General features: G+C 37.6%; 1 protein-coding gene across 1 annotated transcript; it reads right to left on the bottom strand.

Annotated features, from left to right (window-relative positions):
- Positions 1 to 1,887: 1,887 nt before the first annotated feature.
- Positions 1,888 to 25,928, bottom strand: LOC145982210 (uncharacterized). The gene is made up of 3 exons (XM_083115789.1): positions 25,839 to 25,928; positions 9,568 to 10,900; positions 1,888 to 3,103 (listed from the first exon to the last, which is right to left on the bottom strand). Exons 1-3 carry the CDS (start codon positions 25,926 to 25,928, stop codon positions 1,950 to 1,952), a joined length of 2,577 nt encoding a protein of 858 aa, XP_082971915.1. The 3' UTR covers positions 1,888 to 1,949.
- Between the last annotated feature and the right edge of the window lie 323 nt (positions 25,929 to 26,251).

Genomic DNA, 26,251 nt, shown 5'->3' with positions numbered 1-26,251 from the left:
AAGGTATTGTCGAATGGTATGATTCAGCCCAAATTTAGCAGACTCAGTAATCTCACTTTTGAATGTGAAAGGGCAATATCTAATGATGATGTGAAGTAAAAGTGTCATTTGCTGCCCAAAAGCCAACTTTCTGTTAAGCAAGGTGGTTTGATTTAAATCAGGTTGATTTTTGGGGAATTTTATTTTAAAAAATTACTTATTGAAATCACTTTAAATAAAATTACACAAGAAATTTGTAGCTATCAGAATCACTTTTTATGAAAGTACATTAATCTCGTAATCATTTAATGGTGTTTATTAGGTTCTAAGAAAGGAAATAAAGGAAACAAAATATATGTACTGATGGGATGAAGCTCATACGAAAGTAAATGTAATATATTTTTTTAAATAGAATAATATACAAAATACTAATCATGTTAAACCGTAAATAGTGTCATTATCCTTAAACTGTAAATAAATATGGCAGCTGATATTTGGCTAACTATCATTAAAAACACTAAAATTTGGCTACAATGACTGTAAAAAATATTTTAAGTTATAATTATAGAGTACATCCAGAAAAGTTACTGAAATTATAATAGTTTCATTAACACACTCAACAAACATTTTCATAGTAGGTTCATTATGTTCAGTTCCAGAAACAGAAATGCATATTTACATTAATTTGTTATTTGCTTTAATCAAACTGTTCAAATATTTTACAGGGCACTTTATCAGAAAAAGCCCTTCTATATAAAAAAAATGTGTGTGTACGGTGCCAAAAAACATGCAAGCAATTTTAAGCATGTTTTTTTTTTAAAAAATTAAAAGATCGAATTAAATTTTTAAAAAAATATAAAAAATTATAAATAAAAACTCATGATTTTTACCCACCCAGCTGTTAAGAGGTGCGGGAGAGGGAATAAGTAAGTATTTGTATTTTCTTCTTTTGAATACGTAAATGTGAAAGAAAGATATGTTGTAATATGTGAAAATTCACAGGTAGAGCATCGATTTGTATAATTATTAATGTAAGTGTAGCCACAACCAAACATTCTAAGTAATTACATAAATTTCCTGGAAGAATCTGACTGTACTTGTGGGACCCAAATTTTTCTTGTGGATGCGTACTTTACAATTTTGTTACGCCATTGTGTCAAATATTTAATATTACAAGAACATTAAGACGTAACAACAAAATGAGATTCACAATTATTATTATCATCATCTAAGTCTTAAAATTCAAAATTAACTGGTACAATTAATGTGCAACAAAGTCAAAATTGCTAATTAAAAAAAGTCAAATTACACCAAAGATTTCACACTTCTGGAGCAAATTACTATCGTTTTAACTTTTGTTTTTGTTGATGTTGAAACCGATTGTGTCAAAGAGCTTGTAGGTAGATATTTTGGGCCCCTAGACAGGATTGTGGTTTAGCCCTGGGTTCAATACCCAGTGGAGACACATAGTGGTTTGGATCTCACTTTAAACTGTAGGTCCAGTCCCGATTAGCCTATCTGTGCATAAAGTGGACTTAAATCAACAAGTCAATCAAAAAACAATATAAAATTGCAAACGTTCCATAAAGAACCTGAATATGTAGTTTCTTCACCTCTTTAATTAATGTTTATCACCAGGTAACTCCAATACATTTTACTTTCATGCAATAATAAACCGATACACCAGTATGCCTATAATGGCTAACTCATAAAGTATAAATAATATGAGGAAAGAAACCTTTTTTTTTAAGTCTTGCAAAGCACCATAACGGAACATGGACTGCAATAGTAATCGTAAGAGGTGAAATCAATAAATAATTTATTTTATTCACACTTATTTAATGTTACAAAACTAATAAAAATAGCCATTTCTTACTCTTTCAATACATTATAGAAATACTACTGGTTTGTAAAATAGTATACATATATACATATAAAAAGTTTAAAAAGTTAAATGATGACTGTAAATATTATTGATTGGTTATGTTTGCTGGAGTATTTCCTGGAGTTTCATAATGTGTCCCCATTATTACAGAAAGTAATTTGTCCAGGAAACTGCTAAATGAAAATGTTGCAGGAGTAGTTAAATAAATGCTCATTTCAGTGGTGGTCAATGTAGTTGCTTCATTCCTAGTTGGTGAGTGTTCTAACTTAGTTACAGTCTGTTTTGATGGAATAGGGGTTTGTATTTTGTATGGTAATGTGATGGACTCTTGATCAGATGTAAAACTATCAAACACTGAAAATAAATTTTCATCTGGCAATTTATTGTCTAACCCAGTGGTGGTTCTCATTTTCTCACTTTGTGTTGATTTAACTTCAATATTTGATTCATTCACATAAGTTATTTTAGGTATTTCTGTGTCTAAATTCAGCAATGGCATGGTTAATGTTTTCTTTATAATAGATTGTGTCATTATGCTGCTATTGCCATGTTGATCAGTTGGCTGATATGTATCATTTGGTGTGTTATCACCTGTTGTGTTTTTCTGTGAGAGCATCTTCATTATAAATGATGGGTTATTGTAATGTGTGTGTTTGTTAGTAGTTGATGGGGAAACATAAGAGAGAGCAGGCAAAGATGCTGCTTCAGAATATGTGTGAGATGAAGATGGTGCACTTGATGCTGTTTCCATAGAATCAAGGTAAGGTGAAGATGATGATGTTGATGCTTCATCAGAATAAATGTGAAATAAAGGTGATGGCTCTGATATTTCTTCAGGAAAAATGTGAGGTAAAATTAATGTTTCTGCAGAATGATTATAATGTAATGCTTTCTTAGAATGAATCTGAGTTGAGGATGATGATGTGCCTGATGTTGCTTTTTCAGAGTGAATGTGATACATTGGAACAGATGTTGGTGGTATATATCCTGAAGTTATTGCTGAATCATTAGAGTGCTGTTGGTTGTTAGTCTGCAAAATAGACTCATTTTCTGAATAATTTTTAACTTCTTGTTTGTCACTAGCAACCATGTTACTTCCTCTTGATATTAATTCTGTCTGCGTTGTCATTTTCATTTCTGTTGGGGCTTCTTCTTGATCAACTGTTGGTTCTACTGCTGTACCCTTCTCATCCACTAAAAATCTTATGCTGGAGAACTCTGTAACAGGTGACATGTTTTCTGTAATGAAAGGCAGCATTGAATACAAATCTCATAAAAACAAAGCATATAGGAAGTTAACATTTATGTGCAGCTTCTTTTTCTAAGGCAAAACCCATGAAAGTCATAGGATTACACACATCTATTATAGAGGTCAATGAAAATTATCACTGACCAACAACAACAACAACAAAAAAAAAAAAAAAATCATACCTCCGGGCTCAAAATAGGTGATTCTTAAGGAAACGATCGCGCTGATTTCGAAAATCGCCATAAGAATGTCCTGTCACATCAGGTTCAAAAGATATGAACAGATTTAGTATTATCATTATATATTATACGTAAAGTAAAATGCTCGCACTGAGATTGACACATGGTCAACGACCTATAAAATTTGGACACACTTATAAAATCATGCCACAATCTTGTTAAATGAGCTTACAAATGTACAGGGTGTATCAGAAGTCCCTTACCACCCCTTGTAAAATCCGCAGTGATTTATTTTCATGGAATTTGATATGGGCGATACAAAATAGGCCTAAGTGGACACCTTTTGGAGTATGTCATGGGGACGGCCGCCATCTTGGTTCCGCCATCTTGAATTCAACTTTTTTATTTAAAATGATAGGTGGGTCATGTGAAACATAACCATAGGCTAGAATTTCGTCAGGATGTCAAATCTAAAATCAGATTTCATGTAACTTTATTTGGTGAAATGTTATTGGCAACTGAAAGTGATGTTTACCTGTTACAGAATGTGCTCCACATGTCCGTGCTGGGAAATGCACATGTGCAGATGCTTCATCCAATGTCTGTGAACACAGAGCAAGGTATTTGGTGAAATTAGCTCAAATGCAGCCATGATACGTTGTTCCAGATGACAAAGATCACAAATTTTCACACCATACACCATAGCCTTAATGTGTCCCCAAAGGTAGAAGTCCATTTTAGTTAGGTCTGATGATCGGGCAGACCATTCAACTGGCTCACATCGACCAATCCATGCCCCAGGAAATTGTTCATCCAGGTACTGATGCACCTGTACAGTATCTGTTCTTGTAGCATCCCCAGGTATCGTTCCGCATCGAAATTTCCTTGAATGAAAAAAGGACAGAAAAAATAACAGATTATCCGTGTTCCCCATATGCCTCCCACACCATAATCTTCCCTGCACCAGTCATTTTGGAGGGATCTGTCCATGCAGGGTTGTCATGCAACCAATAGCGCATGTTTAGCCTATTCACCTCCCCATTTACGTAGAAGTTCGCTTCATCGGAATGGAGTATCTGCATAGCAACGTTTGGATTTAGCCATAATTGCACGATAGCCCACTCGCAAAACTGCACACGGCGATCTGGATCATCCTCGGAGAGATGTTGCTGCATTTGCACCTTATACAGATGCCACTTGTGCCTCTGTAGCACCCTGTACACTGAACTGTGACTCATAGCACATTGCATTGCTATACACGTGTGCTTTGCTGCTGTGACATCGAGAAGGAGGCCAGCACTGCCGTAGCTGTTGCTTCATCTGTGACTGTCCCCGGTCATCCACTACACGGTCTGTTCAAGACCGTGCCTGTCTCCTCGAATTTTGTTAATAACTGTGCCACTGCAACATGTGACGCAGGGTGACGTTCTGGATGACGCAGGTTGAAATCGGCAGCCACTGCACAGGCACTTCTCCCACCCCACAGTTTGACGATCTGTATGCATTCCTCAGTTGTTAACAGCATGGTTCAGCACCTGCAACAGACAGGTAAACATCATATTCAGTTGCCAATAACTTTTCACCAAATGAAGTTACATGAAATCTAATTTCAGATTTGACATCCTGACGAAATTCTAGCCTATGGTCATGTATCATTAGGGGCATGCATATTTCGTTTTTGACGAAAAAACGAAATTTTAAAAAACACATTCTAGTGTTAATTTTTCATGTTTTTGAAAGGTGTGAGATGCATTTTGTGACCATGTTTTGTCACGAAATAATGCGAAATTAACTGCAAAAAGCGAAATTAACTCTTAAACACGAAATTTAGGGTTTATTCACCGATGCGGCACCTTCTGAGGTCTGAATTATCCTGAGAGTTATGCAATTCCCGGGAATTTGATTAATTCTGCTGTTAATATTGGAGAAACAAAAATTGACTCCTTTACACAGAAATAAACTTAATACTCGGATAACTACATAAATGGGCTATTAGAAGTGAAATGTTAATTCTGTGGAATAAGTGTAGTTTTTAAACTAAATTTAGGATTATATTCACAATTTTAAAACCAAAATGTATTTTTATATACCACTTTTGATCCAATTTTTCACCGCTATAACACCGATATGTTATTTTATTTACCACTTTTGAACCCGAAATTGACTCGTTTTTATACCGAAATTTTGCTTTTTTATTTACCAAAAATATGTGCCTCTATGTATCATGTATCAGATGACCCACCTATCATTTTAAATGAAAAAGTTGAATTCAAGATGGCGGCCGTCCCCATGACATACTCCAAAATGTGTCCGCCTAGGCCTATTTTGTATCGCCCATATCAAATTCCATGAAAATACATCACTGCGGATTTTACAAGGGGTGGTAAGGGACTTCTGATACACCCTGTACAATTGATATACATGACATGATACGTAACAATAGCATAGATAAGAGGGGGACATGAGGATATATCCTCCTTTGAGTTATTTTTTTCTGAACCTTGGGATTCAAGGTCTATCCTACTTTTGATAATTATGTGATTTAATGTACGTACCACTAGTATACCCCTTTGTCAGACCCTATCTACGCCACTGATACCTTATCTTGTAACGAAACATGTCTGTTACCTTACTTACAAATGCTGGCGTTTGTGCTGCTGCTTGTAATCCTGTTTACTCTCCCGCATAAGAAACCAACAATAATCCCCCATCATGGCAGGATCTTTACGACCTTGGTATCTCTTCTCCATCATGGAAATGTCTTGATGAAACCTTTCCCCTTGTTCATCACTAACATCTCGTAGATTTTCAAGGAAAAAGTCAATATGTGAATGGAGGAAGTGAATTTTCAAGGACATATTGCAGCCCATGTTTTTGTAGCATTCCAACAAATTTGTGATCAATGTTTTGTAATTTTCGGTTTACAAGAAACCCACGTACAACACTTTTAAAGGACTGCCAAGCTGCCAACTCAACTCCTTGTAAAAGATTTTCAAACGTTTAGTCCAAAGTCCAAAATTACCTTCCTGATTTGAGGGCCGATGAAAATTCCTTCCTTCAATTTTGCATACGTCATCTCATGAAACTTTTTTTGCAGATACGTAAATGCGTCGCCATCTTTGTTGAGTTCCTTCACAAAGTTCTTCATCAACCCAAGTTTGATGTGCAAGGGAGGAAGAAGTTTGAAAAAAGGGGAGAGGGCTTGGAAAGGCAGAATGTCATCCTGGCAAAATATTTAAATCTTTCACTCTTCCATTTCTGCCAGTTGACTGGGCTTACTTTACGTTGTTCATTTCAACAAATTAGCAGTATGAGCTAAATATACCTGTACCTAGTACAAATGTAACCAGAGAAACAGGACATGACATAGAGTGGGATGAGGCTAAGCAGATAGGAAGGGAGAAGAGAATACTAGAGAAAAAATGGAAGGAGACCAAGGAAATAGAGAAGAAAGGTGAGGAAGACACAATGAACTGGAATGGGGAACTGAAGTTAAACAAAGAATGGAAGAAGGTGTTAGAAAGAGTGGAAAGGACAAGAGAGAAAGAGGAGAGAAGAAGGAAGAAGAATGAAGGAAAAAGAGTGTGAGATAAAGAGTCCAACCACATTCTAGATGGAAGTAAATATGTTTAGCCTTTTAGGTGAAATTACAGTTGAAAAGGGAAAGCCACCTGCTAGAATGTTCCAGAACAACTTTCTAATAGTCTGGAGGGGAATAATGTTTGTGTGTATATATCGTCCTGTTTTTGTACCTTGTTACATTTGTACTTGGTGCAGAGTCTGAAGAAGACCTTGCTAGAAGGTTGAAACGTTACGTTTAGTTTATGTTTTACAATAAAATAAATTACTGCCTTGGTCAGCATATTGAGTTTTTCATATCATGGAAACAAGGCTTAGTGGTGTTATAATATAACAGGTCAAGAAAGTCAAGAAATCAACAGGTAGGTCAAGAAAAAGTCAAGAAATTATGCTTTGTGGTCAAGAATTTTTGCTAGTTTTTACAGTATAGAGAATATACATTGTTAATTTGTTGTATACTTGCACTGGGATTTGATAAAATTGAATATTTGGAAATATAAAATTGTATTGAGTTGTGGTTAAGATTTTCACTTTAATTCTTAAGAATTACATTCTTTTATGCGTGAAGTCTATAAAAATATTAAAGTAATGTGGCCATTTCCCATCCAGGATGAAGTCTGAAGCATTAATTTCTACATGCAATTAATAATTAAAGCAAGTCTAAATCTCTTGTTGATGTACAGCAGTTTTCATCATAACTGGCCTTGTAGTAGGGCTTTTTCATTGAATAAGAATATATATTTTCTTATTTTCCAACTATACCTAAGTAAGAGGCGATTAAATAAATGTTATGAAAAAGGAAAAGAAGGTCAAGAAATGGAAAGATAGGCCAAGAATTTTGGATTTGTTATTTTGGTAGACACACTGTATAAGAGTGCATCTGTCTCAATTCTAGAAAGTCCTGGGTTCGTGCTGTTCATTACACACCCTTGCACATGATTTTATATTCCAGTTTTTCGCACTTTGAGTATTGTGTGAATTGTACTTTCAGTGTTGTCCTGTTCAATTACATTCCTACAAAGATAGGCATGTGTTTGTCAGAAATGTAAACATGACAAATATATTGTAAATAGTCAATCTCTCATTTGAGCAGTGGCGTAGCATGATTCTATGAAAGGTGTAAGGCTTCCTTAGATAAACCTGACCTGAATATTGGATAAAAAAAACCCAAAGATATTTTAACTAAATATAATCTATTTGAATCTACAGTCCAGCAGAACTAACTTGAGAGAAATGACCGCTCTGTGAGTGATGCAACTGCGCTTGAATTGGCTAGAGTAGGGGACTTCCCATTGTAACAGGCCAACAGAAAATCTACAAACTCTACTCTAGAGTTTCCGTTGGCCCATTACAATGGGAAGTCCCCCGCTCTAGCCAATTCGAGCGCAGTTGCATCACTCACAGAGCGGCCATTTCTCTCAAGTTAATTCTGCTGGACTGTAAGTCATGTATGGGCATGAATTGTTTGAAAGCTTCACTCAGTGAAGTTTCTCTTCTCATTTGGCCAAATTTAATAATACTTGACAATGCATAAATATGATATTTCGATTCAACATGCCACTTTTTCAATAATGAAAAATTGCAGATATCCGTAACACCAAAATTGGTCCACACATTCTTTTCCTTTGAAAATAAAAAGGACGGGAAACAATATAATTTATTTCTTCCTGCATAACCACAAAGCCATTTGTTCCGATCGTACCACGATGTTTGAAATATGTACATACCTTATCCTTTTCTCTCCTTTTTCAAGTCTTTCAGTTCTGGTGTCGGCCTACGTCTGTTGAGGATGTCTTGTTTACACGCAAATGTCAAAGATGAAAAGGGTTGTTTTAAAACTGATTCAACTACACACTCACAATTGTTCACAACAGCAACCACACACTCATTTTCACTCACTCTTGAACTTGTGCAATTATTTTCCATGTTGCACAAAATACTGTAATGGCTGGGTAATAAAAACACTTGGGGCCTCCCCTATGGTGCAGTGGTAGCATCGTCGCCTTGTAATCAAGGGGTCCCAGGTTCGATACCCGGTGGAGGCACAAGTGGTTCGGATCCTACTTTAAACTGTAGGTCCAGTCCCGATTAGCCTTACTGTGCATAAAGTGGACTTAAAACACCAACTCAATCAATCAATAAAAACACTGAAAAACACTCTCTCTCTCATCTGCTACAAGCGTCTGCTCTGCTAAATGCGTAACAAACCATGAGTAAGGCGCCTTACATGTGCCTGAGAATCGGGGTGCCCTGTCTTTGGTTGAAAAGAAACTACGTAAGCAAACACACCCACCATGGGCGAGTCCAAATCATTTCTTCCATTCACCCACACGTAAGTCCTCTCAAGAAGCCTTACAGAGAAACAACTCGAATCAAAACAAGTCCTCAATTGTTTCTTTAAAAGTTTTACTTGCAGTCTGATATTGCTATTTGTGTTCAAGCGATAAATACGGGAATGAAATACGTTTTCTTCAATAATTTCAACTTGTAAGGTGGACTTACAAGACTTACGTGGACACTACTCCGCTGCATTTGAGGCAAACCATAGATAACTTTTTCAAAGCTTTCCTATGTGCAGTAAGTAAAAAATATCAATGACTTACATAAAATCAAAAAACTTCCTCCATTCACTTGTTATGTCAACCTAACATTACATGCCATAATGGAACATCTTATTAGTCAATAAAGAAACTTACCTGGTATTCCTTGAGATTTGACATACTGTATGTGTTCTATGCAATTGGAGCCTGCAGATATAGCACACTGTTCATCAGATATGCTATACAAGAATCCACTTGGACAGAGGAATATTACTAATTGGTGATTTCCATCCTCGTCAGGTATACAGATGTAGTACCAGTGACAGTTTGATTCAGGGAATCTTCCTTGAGGAGTACTGCATTCCAAATTGGGCATAGAAATTTGTGAATTTTCACAATCTGTGTTATCAGAGCTGCATAGTTGTTTGTTTTTACTGTAGAAAGTATTCTCAGGGCACAGAGATACAGTCTGATCAAAAGTACCATCGTGATTATAGCTACATGTATAATAACGAGAACAGTCTCCTGGATCAGCAAAACGTCCTGGCTGTTCACATGTTGGAAGTCGTTGAGGCAAGGCGATGTCAAGAGACTGCTTAATAGCACAGTTTTCTTTGGTGTTAGTTATGCAATGACTTTCTCTTTCACTAAAGACATACCCATCAGGGCATGTAAAAAATATTTGAAACAGTTTTTCATTTGGTGTGGAAATGCAAATGTAGTATTTTTTACAATCTAAAGCAGGAAAACGACCAGTTTCTGTGCATACTGGATCTTTAAGAGGTGCTTCAATATTTAACAATCTTGATGAATATTCAGTAGTAAATTCTCCTTGTGTGCTCTTTTCTCTTGTGCAAGTCTTTGTGGTCATGTTATAAATGCTTCCTGTTGGGCACATACCTTGTGTTCTGTGGACTGATGAGTTTGAACTCTCCAAGTGACCTGACAAATTATCAACTGTTGTGCTTGAGGAAGTGGTATGGTTTGCTTTGGTTGTATCTGACACATCATAGTATTGTTTCCATACACATTTTCGATTTGTAGGTGAGAAGATAAAACCATGACTACATGAATAGAACCTCTGCACTAGTGACCCGTTCTTGTTCGGAACACATGCATAGTACATGGAGGCATTTTTATAAACAGGGAAAACGCCCAACGTTGGACAAGGAGAATAGTACAAGAAGTGACCTCTCTCATAACACTTTCTCATTGTATTTCTTACACAAGAATTCTTTTCGTCGTCGAAGATTGTTCCTCGAGGACATTTGAATGTAACTACAACTCCAAGGAAGCAAACATGATAAAAGTCACAGAATGTAGAATGAGCGGAAAATGTAAGGTGGTTGCAGTCGTCTGATGGGCGTGCATAAATGAAGTATCCTCCTCCTATGAACCTGCATCTTCTCTCATTACTGTCATACAAGTAACCTCTTGTACAAATGAAATGTGGTTCTGTTACAACACTAGTATTAAATTTGTTGATGACCTGAAAAAATGGACAGTGATAAAGCTTGAATTAGAAAAACGTGTGTTTACTATTTTACCACAGAAAATTATAACAATGACAAGACACATAAAAAGTTAAATTTTTGAGAAAACACACATAATATCTGGCATGATAGATATTCTGTGCTGTAGACAACTTGTAGTTTTGTTATTAGTGGACAATGTACTGTTGATTTTATTCAAGGAGGTGATTGTAAGAATAAATATCATAAAGTTATCAAAACAACTAGACATGCTGTATTTTGTGATTTGATTCCCACACTGTGTAAGGCTCCATGCTTTGGCTTCCAGCTATGGGATGCATGCAGGTTTGAGTCTCCTGGGGAACAACTTTTCTCCTGAAATTTCTCCACCATTGTGAGGAAATTGGGGAGCTATGAATGAGTGGTGTAACCTGGTCATGGAAACCTACGATGATAACATGACTTGTCGTGCTGACCACATGTCACCCCGTAACTGGTTGGAATATCTCCTACCTCGGCAGGTGGCATTGAGGCTGGCAGTCGGTAGGTAGGCCCTTGCCCTCACAGGCCATTGCTAACAAATTTAATAATCTAAGAGCAAAATTTTGAATTTTAAGCATTAAAAAATAATGCATCTCTCTGTGTTGGCAGACTCTTTGTCGGAGGCTAAATCTCACTGCCAGCCATTCCTATTACTTGCACACCTTCATGCTGAAGATCATGAACTCTTCCTACCATTTATTCATCCCACATTCACTCATCTCTCCCATTTCTCTGGGGAAGTGTAGAGTCCTATTGAATTAATATTAGTATTGTTAGTTTGCAAAGATATAGATCTAACAATTTTCTTGCTCATGTCACTTGCAATGCAATAATTTCTGAAGGTGTCTCATGAAGTTTCACTTATTCCTTAAAAGGCTATGCAGGGACGTCGTTAGGGGGGGGCCGAGGGGGCACTGGCCCCCCGAAACGTTCACGTGGCCCCGGCAAACTGTTCTACATTTGCTGAAAATTTTACTTTCATGACAAATATTGAAAAATAGTTTTTCAGTATTTCTTTCTTTCAGTTAGAAACAGTGTTCTTGAGTGGCACGAACCCAAAACCACATTTCTTTCAACTTTTCCTGGTTCTAGCTATAGTGGGTGTCAGTGTAGGAACCTAGAACTTCGTTGTTTCTCGAAATTTTGAGGGAGCGGTCTTTCCACCCCTAGCAGTCGCAGGCCAACAACAGGTAGGGTTGGGCGTTGATTGGATTGATTTGTTGTTTTAAGTCCACTTTATGCACAGTAAGGCTAATCGGGACTGGACCTACAGTTTAAGGTGGGATCCGAACCACTATGTGCCTCCACCGGGAATCGAACCTGGGACCTCTTGATTACAAGGTGACGGCACTACCACTGCGCCATCGGGGAGGCGGTTGGGCGTTGCCGTTGCATCCAAACAATGTTTTGAGCTTGAGTAGATTAAAGAACGACCGCTTGTGCAGCGGTAAACCACATATATGCAAACAGTTACAACTGGTCCCGAATCAGAGCGCAATACACGCTAAATAAGTATAATGGTGGCAGGATGCCTCATATCTCCGAGTAAGTAGTATTATTCGCATCAAATATCTATTCTACTATTAAAACAGTCTAAAACACGCAACGTGTTAAAAGTAATTATCTTCACAAACTGTACGATTTCTCGAGTCGCATATTTTTCTTGATATCGTGAAGACCGATTTTGGGAATCCTGCTTAACAAACGATGCTTCCCCGATTGCGCAGTGATAGCATTGTTGTCTTGTAATCGAGGGGTCTCGGGTTCGATACATGTGTGCAGGTACACAGTGGTCCGGATCTTACTTTAAACTGTAGGTCCAGTCCCGATTAGCCTTACTGTGCATAAAGTGTACTTAAAAACACCAACTCAACTCAACTAGTTAACAAACTTTTCAAAGAATCGAAAATTTAAACAAGAACAAGTAAATACATTTTCGTAATTTTGAAATAAATTATTATTATTATTGTTATTATTTTGGGTATTTTTTGTTCGTATGAATCTGCCTCACACAGTAAGCTTATTTTGTTGAGTCAAGTACAACCCTTGAAATAAGTCACTGGAAAGACATGTCTGGTTGCACATATATTTAAGCATCTATAAATAAATAATAACCCGTGGTTCGACAGCCCTGGAAGGGCTTTGGCCTATCTTCCGACTGCCCACAATCCTACCTAGAGATGTGGAGATGTTTAACCAGTAATGGGGTGACGTGGGGTCAGCACGTCGAACCCCAAACCGTTATAGGGAATATCCGTAAAGAATTATTTATTATATTCTTGTGGTAAGGAGTCGTTGTCATTTAAGAAACTTTATTGATTTATTCCATCAGCATTATTTAAAATATAGTGCCATACTGAACTTAACAACTTAACAAATGCACATTAATTGCTAAATGAGGCATTTTCCTTGTGTTGCAGAGCAGGTTCAGCTTTTGCAGTATTGCAATGTTTTACACAGTCCGTTCAAAGCATTTTGAGAATATTGATGTTTTGTCAGAGGGACCACCCCCGAATAAATATCTGTGGATGTTTTACAGGTTTCATCGTATTTAAGAAGGTAATTTTTCCGGTGCAACTTTTCTCTGTACAACATGTCTTTTGCCACTCAAGCTGAAGAGCCGATTCATAGGTGCAACGACCTTGGCAGAAAGAAACTCTGATTGGCACCATGTTGACAAAAGACTCAAGAAGTCCCGCAACCGACAGAGCTCGGAGCGCTCGGATCCCATGGTGACATACACTTTGGTTGAACACAAACGGATGCATTGGTAGGAAATGCAGTGATATTATGGGCCGTCCCTTTCTGGGAAGTCGGGGACCTTTTGAAAACACACTTTCCCTTCATGCACACCAGGGGGCCTAAGCCAGGTCACCCCCTCCCACAAAATCTTCTCTTCGTCTGGCTCTGGTTATCGGCCGCGCCAAAACGCACTGCAGGTAGCTAGGACTTTCTGGGTTAATTACTTTATTGTTCAGCATGGACATAGGCTTTTCAAATTACAAGAAAAAGAAATCTACTGTTTGTCCCTTTTCTGGCGGGAGATGAATGACAAAGATGTCGCGGTTCCTTCAGGTTCCCACACTCAACCCTTGTGCTCATAACCTGCAATGAAGGGAAAGGCCATAATAAGCCTTTGTAATGTATCCAGTTTATATCATTCCTTGGTAACTTTCCACTCATTTTCAAGAAACATCTGCTTCTTTTTGCCCTACTGTGTTGATTGGTCGACAATTGATGACTGCCAACTAGTTCGAAGAACAGTTTGATCCTAGAAGTAGTTTCATAGTTAGCTTCTGTAAACGTGAGATTCCGGTAGGATCACGGAGTGCTTGAGATCTCATTTTCATGCATTGCGTGTGAAATTTCGATCGATTTGGTTCATTTTACTTTGCTCTTCTGCTACATTTGGCTAATTGCGAAGATGGGGATGAGTGATGATATGATTAAATTGATCAATGGACACAACAAACACCCATGCTCAGTCCGGAATTCGAACCCGGCACACCTGGCATCGTAGCACGATGTGATAACCACTCCACCAGGGGGTAGGCGAAGTGAAATTTCGAGTGTGAAGCTGCCAGCTCGTTTTCCTCTCGAAAAAAAATTAAGTAGGATCGACTGATCGACCAAATGTCCAACACATTGACTTTCTAAATTGGTGTCCGACTACCACACAGGCGACCGCGTTTGACTCCCAGGGCGGTTGATCTCACATGTGATGAAGAATAAGCCACATTTCAATTAAGGAAGGAAACGAGGTATGTAGTCAACTTTATATAGTAGAGTACATGCTCTAGAAATAATATGTTTCCAAATTCTGCATATTTTGTGATTTTTCTTCATTTAGCCTCCACCAGGGTTGTCAAAGGTCCATCTACCCAAAACTTCTATGGGTTCTATTGAGTTCCGTTGCAGGACCTGAACCTTTCTTCTCGCACAATTTAAATTCGGTCCTAGTAGTGTATTGTTCCATTAAAAAAAGGATACTGGATCATATTTAAATTGATCCGGAAAATATTCCTGCGCCAAATTTTAATTGATCCTGGAAAAAAGGTTCCTGGACCGAATTGACGCCTAGAACCCATTTACACTTGCTGGTTTTCTCTCCAGGATGTGAAATGAATTTATTTACAATACCTGGACCATTAACAACCCTGGGATTGTTAAGATTAGGGAACGCATACATTTGTTCTATAGGATTCCGTTATAGGACCGGAACCTTTTCTCTCGCACAATCTAAATACATACCAAGTTGCGAATTGCTTCATTTCTGACCCTATTTAAACTGATTCGGAAAAAAATGTTCCTTGACCGTATTTAAATTCTTCAGGAAATAAGGATCCTGGACCGAAATTAAATTCATCTGGAAAATAATTCATGGACCAAATTGAAAACGTTATAGATGAAGAGGTTCCTTATGGTCCAGAACCCATTTACGCTTGCTGATTTTCTCTCCTGGATGGGAGTTGAATTTATTTAAAATTCCTGGACCTCTAAGCCCCGCGACAGGTTAACCTTGCAGCAAGTTTTCGCATATATAGACCCAAACGTGCGCGCAGAAAATAGTTCTGCTGCAATACTGCGGATTCTCTCACTGTCTGTGATATGAACAGCTCGGCGGTTAAGGTGAGACTGGCACGGGGAAGCTGAGTGCCGCTCTAGAGTGGATTGATACGTAAAACCTGCTGCAAACTTAACCTGTCGCGGGGCTTAGCAACTCTGGCCTCCACCCGCAATGCAGACGCTGTGGCTGCTGCTTAGTGCTTAGGCGGGAAAGTTGACTAGGCATACAAATAAAATTAATCCAAAGTTATATAGCGAATAATAGTTACTTACATAATAATATCATGAAATATTGAGATCCAAATTACTTATCAAGCATTTTCTGTTATTTGCCTATCCTAGTGGGAGCGAAAATCTTTTGCCCTTGCTGGTGAATTCTGTTCCTGCAAATTCAAGACGGTATTTCTAATTTTCATTTCTATTAGGGTCGACAACTCCGTGGTGGACTGGTTAGCAGGTTACGCTACGAAGCAGAATGCCCCGTGTTCGAATCCCAGCCTGAGAATGTGTCTTCTTCGTGATGGTCCTTTCATCAAGTTAATCTTACCTCATTCTCATCTTCACGATTAGCCAAAAAGTGTCAGAAAAGTGAAGTAAAATGAACCAAGTCAATCAATCATTTCTATTTCGTTATTTTGAAATAAGGCAACTTTTCTACCTCTTGGGTTGAATGCGACGATGAGATTGAATGATGATCCGAAGGAATAGCGATGCGAGACATGATGCAACCACACCTCCTGTCCAAGGTCCGAACCTTGGACCTCTGGTTTCGTAGTGTGTCATGCTCATGCTTCTGGAGTGGAATCCTTTGAATGAAAAACTATAAAAGTAGGGTGAAAGAAAACAACATTGTACTGTGCAAAAAAGCCATGTTTAGGTCCTCTAATGAAAACTATAGTTATTCAGTAAAATTAATTTTGAAGGACAAAGCCTCGAAGTGTTTTTCCATTCGGTGACGAGTAATCATCACATCGAGTCCCATCTAGTTTTGAGAGTGGAATTCGCTTACATATTGATTTCAAGTAGCTTCTCAATTGTCCTCACGATGTTAGACCATCACAGAAATCTTGGAGTTTCTACCAGTGATCGAACTTTGAAAGACTAGGGCGCAATAACTTGAGCGCACGAGAATTTTGTTGTTTCTATTGCCATCATATATTCAGTTTTGCACGTGCAAAGAAGATTACTTTTAAGAAACTAGATGTGTGCATAAAATTTCATTTATATCATCATCATTCTCCAATGTGTACAGTACGACGCCACAAAAGACTCGTGCATGTCCCATAGAATAGTGGTTAAGGGTGTCGCCTTGCACTAAAGGCCGCCGGATTCGATTCTGGTATAAACAATATACATGGGATGCCTATCTTGAACTCATTACACAAACATTTCATTTTTGCACCGTTGTCATACTTGTACATACACCTAATACCAGCACCCTTTTATATCTAAACCCACGGAAGAGGGTTTTCTCTACTTCTCAATTTTCTTCGAGCAAATTTACAAATCTAAGGAGTAAGGACTAATGACATTGTTCTTGGTGTCTCAAAAATCTGACATAAGAGAAAATACATGGATTTTTAAAGACTGTCTAGATGCCATTAAGTTAATAAGTTCATTCTGCATTTAGATTCCTGAATAATGGCCATGGATTTCGCGAGTCTATATCCGTAATTTTTGGGGGGCTACAGGAGAAAATAATGTTCTCTTCTAACAAGATTTTATATATATATATATATATATATATATATATATATATATATACTGTACATATACTTATGTAGGCCTATATGGTATATTAATAGTTTGTTAGTTTTTAATGGTTTGATAGAAAAAAATCTAAAGTTTTGGGCCCCCCCGAACTGATCAACCTAGCTACGTCCCTGAGGCTATGTTATACGATATTTCTCAAGATGATACAGAGTCATGACTAAAAGTTTGTGCAGAACCATTTTAAAAATAAGAGATTGTCAAATTCAGAAATACATGTTTGGAGATTTCATGAAGTGGTTATGAAGGTAATGGGCATACTATATTTACATTAAGAAACAAAATTATTCTCAGTATTAATGATTAATATCACACGTAAAATTATACTTCGTTGTGGTGTTCTATTTTATTTCAAACAAATGTGCATTATTTTTACAATGCTCTATTAGAAATACTAATATTGCATTAACGATTATCTACATAGCACATAGTAACGTGCTGTAAATTATCTCAATACATTTGAAATAAGAGAAATAAATAATGGCAAATGTACATTTCGAACTTTTTGTTACAAGGACCAATTTGTCCTCTCACTTTGAACTTTGCTACAGTAACCTAGTCACCCTAAGCGACAAAAGAGTTTTATTTTAGAGGAGCGGGAGCATTTGATAAGGAGTTGTGGATTTGTTGTGATTGAGCTAATATTAAAAAAAAGAAGTGTAAGTTTTGAGAATAAAATTTGTTCTAAGCAGGTTGAAAGGGTCAAATTTTATTCCAGCTCCAGGCAGCTATTGCCCTCTGTAATGGGAACGAAGATGATTTATCTTCCGAATTTCCTGATCAAATTCTACGTTTCAGGAATGTGCTTAAATCTGAAATCAAGTGCTTTGCAAAGTTTCTTCTCCTTGATAGCTCTACACTGGCTTCCAGTGTTCTCTGTATCCTGTACCGCCTTCTGTTTGTTTCCTACTCTTTAAGTAACAACCACGAAAAAAGAACTATCTTTCTCAAAATTGAAACTTAGGAAAAACTTCTGGGAGGTAATGTCGAATGGTATGATTCAGCCCAAATTTAGTGGACTCAGTATTTTCACTCTTGAACGAGAAAGGGCAAGATCTAATGTAAAAGTGTCATTCGCTGCCCAAAAGCCAGCTTTCTGTTAAGCAAGGTGGTTCGATTTAAATGAGGTTGATTTAAATTGGGGAATTCTATTTTAAAAAATCACTTATTGAAATCACTTTAAATAAAATTAGATAATAATGTACACAAGAAATTTGTAGATGTCAGAATCACTTTTTCTGAAAGTATATTAATCTCATAATCATTTAATGGTGTTTATTATGCTCTAAGAAAGGAAATAAAGGAAACAAAATATATGTACTGATGGGGTGAAGCTCATACGAAAGTAAATGTAATATGTCATCTGAAGAAAACACTTAAATTTCCTTTGATTTAAAATTCAATAATTTTTATAACCAAAAATAGCACATATTTTAAATAGAATAATGTACAAAATACAAATCATGTTAAACCGTAAATAGTGCCATTTTCATTAAACTGTAAATAAATATGGCAGCTGATATTTGGCTAACTATCATTAAAAACACTAAAATTCGGCTACAAAAACTAAAAATATTTTAAGTTAAAATTATAAAGTACATCCAGAATTTATTATTTTCACTGTAAGAAAAGTTATATTTTCATTAACACACTCAATAAATATTTTCATATTAGATTCATTATGTTCAGTTCCAGAAACATAGAAATGCATATTTACATGTAATTTGTTATTTGCTTAAATCAAACTGTTCAAATATTTTACAGGGCCGTTTATCAGAAAAAGCCTTTCTATATAAAAAGTCTGTCTATGTGTACGGTGGCAAAGAAATCGATTTAAATAAAAAAAATATCAAAAATTATAAATAAAAATTATTATTTTTATCCACCCAGCTGTTAAGAGGGGCGCGGAGGGGATAAGTAAGTATATGTATTTTCTTCTTTTGAATACATAAATATCAAAGAAAGATATGTTATAATATGTGAAAATTCAGAGGTAGAGCATCGATTTGTATAATTATTAATGTAAGTGTAGCCCAGGCACGTATCCAAAGGGGGAGCTTAGGGGGCTCGAGTCCCCCCAAAAAGTTTTCAGTTTACACAATGAAATGAGGTTTTTAGTTCTTTGTGGTGTGAAATAAAATGAAATGAAGATAATTTAAGAAGAGAAATAATTATCGAGGAAAGACGGAGTATGTTCTGTAACCCTATGATTGAGAATAGCACGTATCCAAGTTGGGAATCAGGGGCTCGAGCCTCCCCTCCCCAGGAAATTTTTCAGTTTACACTAGATACAATTAGGCTATTGGCTTCTTGAATAATGTGACGATAATTTAAGGAGATAAATAATTATCGAGGCAAGGCGGAGATTGTTCTATAACCTTGTTATTGTTAATAGCACGTATCCAAGATGGGATCAGGGGGCTCGAGCCTCCTTCAGGAAATTTTTCAGTTTACACTGCATAAAATTATGTTTTTGTCTTCTTGAATAATGTGACGATAATTTAAGGAGATACATAATTATAAATACAAGACTTAGAATGTTCTATAACCCTGTTATTGTCAATAGCATGTATCCAGGTTGGGGGATCAGGGTACTTGAGCCCCCCCCCCCCCCACACACACACAAACAGGAAAGTTTCAGTTTACACTACATAGAATTATGATTTTGTCTTCTTGAATACTGTGACGATAATTTAAGGAGATTCATAATTATAAAGACGGAGAATGTTCTATATAACCCTGTTGTTGATAATATTGCACGTAAACTTTTCTTGCCCTTTCGGTGTTGTCGCAGCGAACGTTTTGGAAGCTGCACAACAAAGGTAGCGCCACAAGTAGGACGATTCGTTGTAATTTTTAATCTCTGGAAAGCGCGAGAGGGAACGTTCTTGAATAAGAGAAGGAGTCGAACTACTGGCAATATTAACGAATCGTTTTATCTGCGGAACGTTCTAGAATATAATGAGAATATAAATATGCGGCTTCAATTTACCGATTGATCTGTACTACAGAATCGGTCAATGAGACTTCAGAATTTTCAGAGTATGGCAATTCATACAGTCGATTAGTGATCTGCGAGTGTGATCCATTGCTTGCTTTGTAAGATCTAGTGATTCGAAAATAAAAAGGACTGAATATCGTAAAGTAACGAAGTCTACTAGTTCGGGTCGAAAGCTGAAGACATTGACGACAGCGGAACTTCCGGAACCTCAGTGTAGTGCAGCTAGTTCAGGTCGAGGGCCGAAGAGATCGAAGGTCTCTCTCTCTAAAGTGAATATTTCAGCGGTTTATTAAAACAGAAATAAGCTTCACAGATCAACTGAAAATCAAAGTTTTGAGTGATGATTGAGTTGTGCCCGAACAAAATTTCATGTATGGAGTCCGAGAATTTCATGGCATAAAAGAAATAATTTTGTTTAAGCCTACTGGGTTCGCACACACGCAAATACTTAACTATCATGAAGGGACAGCCGAAAATTTTATGAATGTCGAGAAGAGAAAGCAAGAAGATGTTGCATATGTAGTTATTTTAACGGAAATTGCAGGCTCTACCAGGAACCGAATCAGGGCTCTGGCATACCATGCCATTGCTCTACCAACTGAGCCACCGAGCGACCCTTGACTTCGATTGAGTTTGCGATAAAATGTATAGGCTACATAGTACATGTTCTGTGTATGTCAAATTGTAAGATGTTAGCTGTTCTATTAATAAGCACAGAAAATAAAGGAGAAAGAAGAAAACTGAGGGGCATTCCCACCGGTTGAGGATACATTTTTCTTCGGTGGTCAACACGAGCTGCCGCTTCGAGGTGACGATGACAGTGGCCTACTAAGGGAGATTTCACACTGTGTTGCCTGAGGATTTCACAAGTCGAACGTTGGTTTGTGAGGCCTGTTGTGTCGCTACGGTGTGAAACGTTTTTTGTTGATTGGCTCATTCCATAAGTCATGTATAGCGTATCCCTTCGGTCTGAAATCTACTTAAGTCTTGAAGATCCAAGTCACAAGGAGGGAAAATTAGTGCTGTGTTAAGGTTAGGTGCGAAGGCAGGCGAAAGCACCCTAAAGGATAATATCCAAACCTGCAGGAAGAACGCATTTCACCTAAGTCTCGAATACGAAATGATAAAAACTTCTGGTGAGTTGATTTTTAAAAAAAATGTGTCCTATATAAAGAATGGCGTGCCCAGGATTATAGGTAGGGAGATGGGTTACGAATACTATTTTTGGTAGTCAGTCCTCATTTTGCAATCTTTTCCTGTCTTTCACGTTCCTTTTTTAAGGAATACTGGATCAAATGGGGTTATGACCCCACCAATCCTCCCCTGGGGCACGTCACTAGAAATAAATAAGTAAGCATTTGATCATATTGGGAGACGAAACATTAGATGCGTTGGGAACGGAAGGGTTTTCAGAGGCCTGAATATGAACAATTTAGTGGGTTTCGGCTTTTATAAGAGCTGCAAACATGGGAGGACAAGTCACAGTAGTGGTGTTCAGGCTCGAATCAGAGAAATATTCGAGAACTGTCTGCGTCCACCTCGCAGCCCACAGTTTGAATCTCGCGTTGTCGAGTGGATTGTCCATCCCGTGCATGTGTAACGGCTTCGTAAAAACACTCAGACACCATAGATGTGTTGATGCCTGATGAGCAGAAATGGACAAACACACACACTCAGATGGTTCTGGCATACAATGTTAATGCATGGAAACAGGGGAGTCGAGTGTCAAAAAAAGTTCTGATTTCACGTTCGAATTAAAATGGCAGCCTTAAACAGTGGCAACGATTTAGGGGATAGTTGCTCCCCATTTTTTTGCCTCTTAAACCTAGGCCTTGTCTACCAAGAAAAAGTAAACTTTCCTTGCACCCCCTCCCCCCCCCCGTTTTGGAACCCAATCGCCACCACAGACCTTAAACATACAATTATGAGGTTCTATCTATACCTCTTAAAAATATGATGTTCAGCCACCCCCGAAAGGAATTGCTGGATACGTGCCTGGTGTAGCCACAACCAGCCATTTTAAGTAATTACATACATTTCCTGGAAGAATGTGACTGTACTTGAGGGACCCAAACTTGTTTCTTGCGGACGCGTACTTTACGGTTTTGTTACGCCACTGCGTCAAATATTTAATATTACAAGAACATTAAGACGTAACAAAAAAATGAGATTCACAATTATCATTATCATCTAAGTCCTAAAATTCAAAGTTAACTGGTACAATTAATATGCAACAAAGTCAAAATTGCTAATTAAAAAAAGTCAAATTAGCTGTATCAATTGATTATACCAAAGATTTCACACTTATGGGGCAAATGACTTTCGTTTTAAGATTTGTTGATGTTGAAACCGATTGTGTTGAAGAGCTTGTAGGTAGATATCTTGGGCCTCTAGATAGGATTGTGGTTTAGCGCACCCCCTTCCCCCTTCTATCAAGCACCGACATTTTATGTGCGTCCTTCGATATTTTCTTCTTAAGCCATGGTTTGTGACATTTACATCGTACAAATTTTGAAATGAGGAAACAAAGAACGACTCATTAAATAATATATAGGTTATATTTAAAGATTCTTAGTTTGTATTTCTGATTTTTTTTTAAAAAAGTTTAACACATTTAAGGATATTTCAGTTGTCTTACTGCCTAAAGAACATCTTAAAAAACGTACTATTACTACTACTTTGGTTAATGAAAATTCCAACAGCGTGTTGCCAAGTGTAAATTTCTCTGTCGCGTACTATTAAATATAATTTTCTTCAGAAATTAATTATTATTATAAGCTATTATACATATAAATATGATAATTTGCTGACGTTTCCTTGATGACTGTGTATCGATTCACATTGATATTTCAAACTTAAAGAACGGATGGGGTCTTGCATTCTAATCTCGCCCAGGGCCTCGCGATATGTTGCTACGCCACTATACCTAACATTTTGTAACTTCTCAAATTAGTTTCATTATTATGTCAAACCAACTACCACATATTTTCCAAATTTGTTTCGAAGGTCTTGAAATAGGTTTGTGTGTCTTGTTCATTTTATGTCACTCTTCTGGTCTTGAAATCGTAAATCTTCTCTCGGTTTCATTTTAACGTTGTTTGTTTGTTGAAATGTGTAAATAGCATTGCACCCGTATGAAGCTAAGAATTATATTGTGCATCGTATTACTATGAATGCGGTCTGTATAACTAGATAACTAGCAACAACATGAGCGAACGACGATTTGTTGAAATAGATGATAATATTCAAAAACCTTTTATAATGCGAATTCTGATTTCATGTTCCATTTTATGGACCATCGTGCCTTAGTGTTGAGGGGGGAGAATCTTGAGCAACTAATTCAGATATTGAATTGGCAAAAATACACCAGAGCGAAAATCTGTTTGATTGATTGATTCATTTATTATTCTGATTTCATGTTCCATTTTATGGACCATCGTGCCTTAGTGTTGAGAGCAACTAATTCGGATATTGAATTGGCAAAATTACATCAGAGCGAAATTCTGTTTGATTGATTTATTCATTTATTTGGTCAATTTATGCACAATAAGGCTAATCGGGACTGGACCTATAGTTTAAAGTGGGATCCGAATCATCATGTGCCTCCACCGGGTATCGAACCCGGGACCCCTTCATTACAAGGCGACGACACTACCACTGCGCCATAGGGGAGTACCCCCCAAAAAGGGTAATGTAGAACAACCACCAGTCACACAAAGTTCCAAAATATTTACGTTGGCACTTTTTGCGAAACTTGGTTCGTACTCTTTACAGGTGTCAGCAGTGGCGGCGATTAGGGGCGGGGCCGAGAGGGTGCAGTTGCCCCCCACTTTTTGTCACTTTTGCACCACGCTAACCTCATGTACCAAGGGGAAATTAAACTGTCCTAGCCCCCCCCATATTTGCACCTTGGCCCCCTAGTTTTGGAACCCAATCGCCGCTACTGGGTGTGAGTGATACAAATGTTTTCTACTAAGGAATAAATGTCTGCAATTTCAAATTGATAAGAGTGATGAACATTTTAAGTGCTCCTTGACCAGTTTAGATTCTAAAAGTTGGCAACGGTGACTGCGTAATTCATGTGTCTGGAGACGGTGCAAAACCGGAATGAGCGTTCGCTGAAGATAAGCGAGCTTCGTCTTGCAAGGCCTTCCAGTTACCCGTGGGCTTTCGATGCTTGACGGGTCAAATCCAAGGTCTACAGTTTTACTCGCCCGCTTCCCAGCCAGGCGGGCCTAGAAAGCGCATCTGGCCGATGTGCAGCTCTCTGTGTGTAAGAACAACGAGCTGTTCAGTTACTTCATTCTAGATACACTATAACTCGTAGCACACATTGCATAGAATATATATTTGAACTGCGCACTAGCTTCTCTTTTCTTTATTGACAGCCATTTAAAATTAACAGTAATTTTCCTTATACGTTTAAATATAAAAATTTAGAGGTCAGAAAATTTGAAGTAGGCCTAAACTATAATATTTGAAAGAAATACGCGACGTTAAATATTTGCTCTCAACCAATGTAAAGATCAAAATTTTATTTCAATTTTGTTTATCCAAATCATACTTTCTTCTATTACTGTTGAAACGTACAGAGAAGTAATTAATTTCCTTCCTCGGCAGCTGAGAAAAGTAACTGAGTTACAGTTATTGATTTTTAAAAAGTGCCAACCTTCGTGGCAGAGTGATTACCAACGCTGTACGACATCAAGGGTACCGGTTTCGAATCCCGGCCTTGGAATGGGCGTTCTGTGTGAGTGTTCTTCGTTCATCAGTTTCATTATATCATGAGTGCTCGAAGTGAGAATGGGCCCCCAGTTAGCACAATTTTTGCAAAGCACCCCCCCCCCCAATTGTCTCATCGTCACCATGGATAAACCATAGGAGCATCCCCCAGTTAACTACAGCACTCGACCAAAACATCTCTCAGCTAACATTTTCACTTCAGGCGCTGCATATGGTCGCGATTAGTCACAAGTGGAAGAAAAGCGATGGTACATAACAAAAATAATCATTTCAAACAGGTAGTTACAGTTTCCGTTACTCGAATAAAATTAACTGTTACTTCCAAACACTTTAGAAAATTTTTGTTGTTGCGCTTCAACCATACTCGATGGGCTGTTGCCTCGTAATCAAAGAGTCCCAAGCTCGATCCTCGGTGGAGGTACGTACGTACATTGCACAATTATTTCGATCCCACTTTAAACTGTATGTCCAACCCCGAATAGCCTACAGGCTAAAGTGCAAACTTTGATAAAATTTTTTCAGTCCTGCGTCCCAAAAAGTAGATGTATTTTTGGGAGTTGGCTCCTTCCTTTGAATTTCGTTTTATTCTAATCGTCTCTCTTAAGCTAAGTAGCGCAACATAAGTAAAATTAAAATTGGATTAAATTCATAATAGCATTTTACTTTTATGACAATAATTTCAGTTTCATTAGGACAGTGGCTGGACTGTGTGTAGCTGCAAGGAGGAAACCCAGCTCTGTATGCACAAGAATCCAGGCTACTATCTGGAACAATGCATGCCCCCCCCCCAGAAAAATAAACAATAAATACGTTTGTGAATACGTGTGACTTACCAAACTGTCGTTAACTTGTTGGGCACTACCACTTCTATCACTTAGACAAATGGCTGTTATAAGTTGTAATACTGTATGAAGCAAAGCCATGGTGTTCTGTTAATACATAATATCTCTCTTCTCTTTTTCCATTTCAGACCTACCTGACTTATCTCAACTAGCGAGACCTGACTTATCTCGCACATACTCCATGCCTAATTTCTGCCACTATAATAGCTTTGCGACACGGCTGAGGGTCTTGTTGGCCCGTTTGCACTGCAAGAGCAGCGGTTGTTTCGAAATTGTTAGAAAGGTGGTTTTGTAATACTTCGGTACGTGAACATCGTCTGATCGTGCTGACGTTAAAAACAAAGCAAGACTCTTAGAGAATTTGTATTCTTAAGTAAGTCTTGAAACTTTCCTGGCGACGAATG

This window comes from Lepisma saccharinum, chromosome 2 (assembly GCF_977018435.1).
Source record: "Lepisma saccharinum chromosome 2, izLepSacc3.1, whole genome shotgun sequence".
Classification (NCBI taxonomy): domain Eukaryota; kingdom Metazoa; phylum Arthropoda; class Insecta; order Zygentoma; family Lepismatidae; genus Lepisma; species Lepisma saccharinum.
This window is presented reverse-complemented; position numbering and strand designations above follow the sequence as displayed.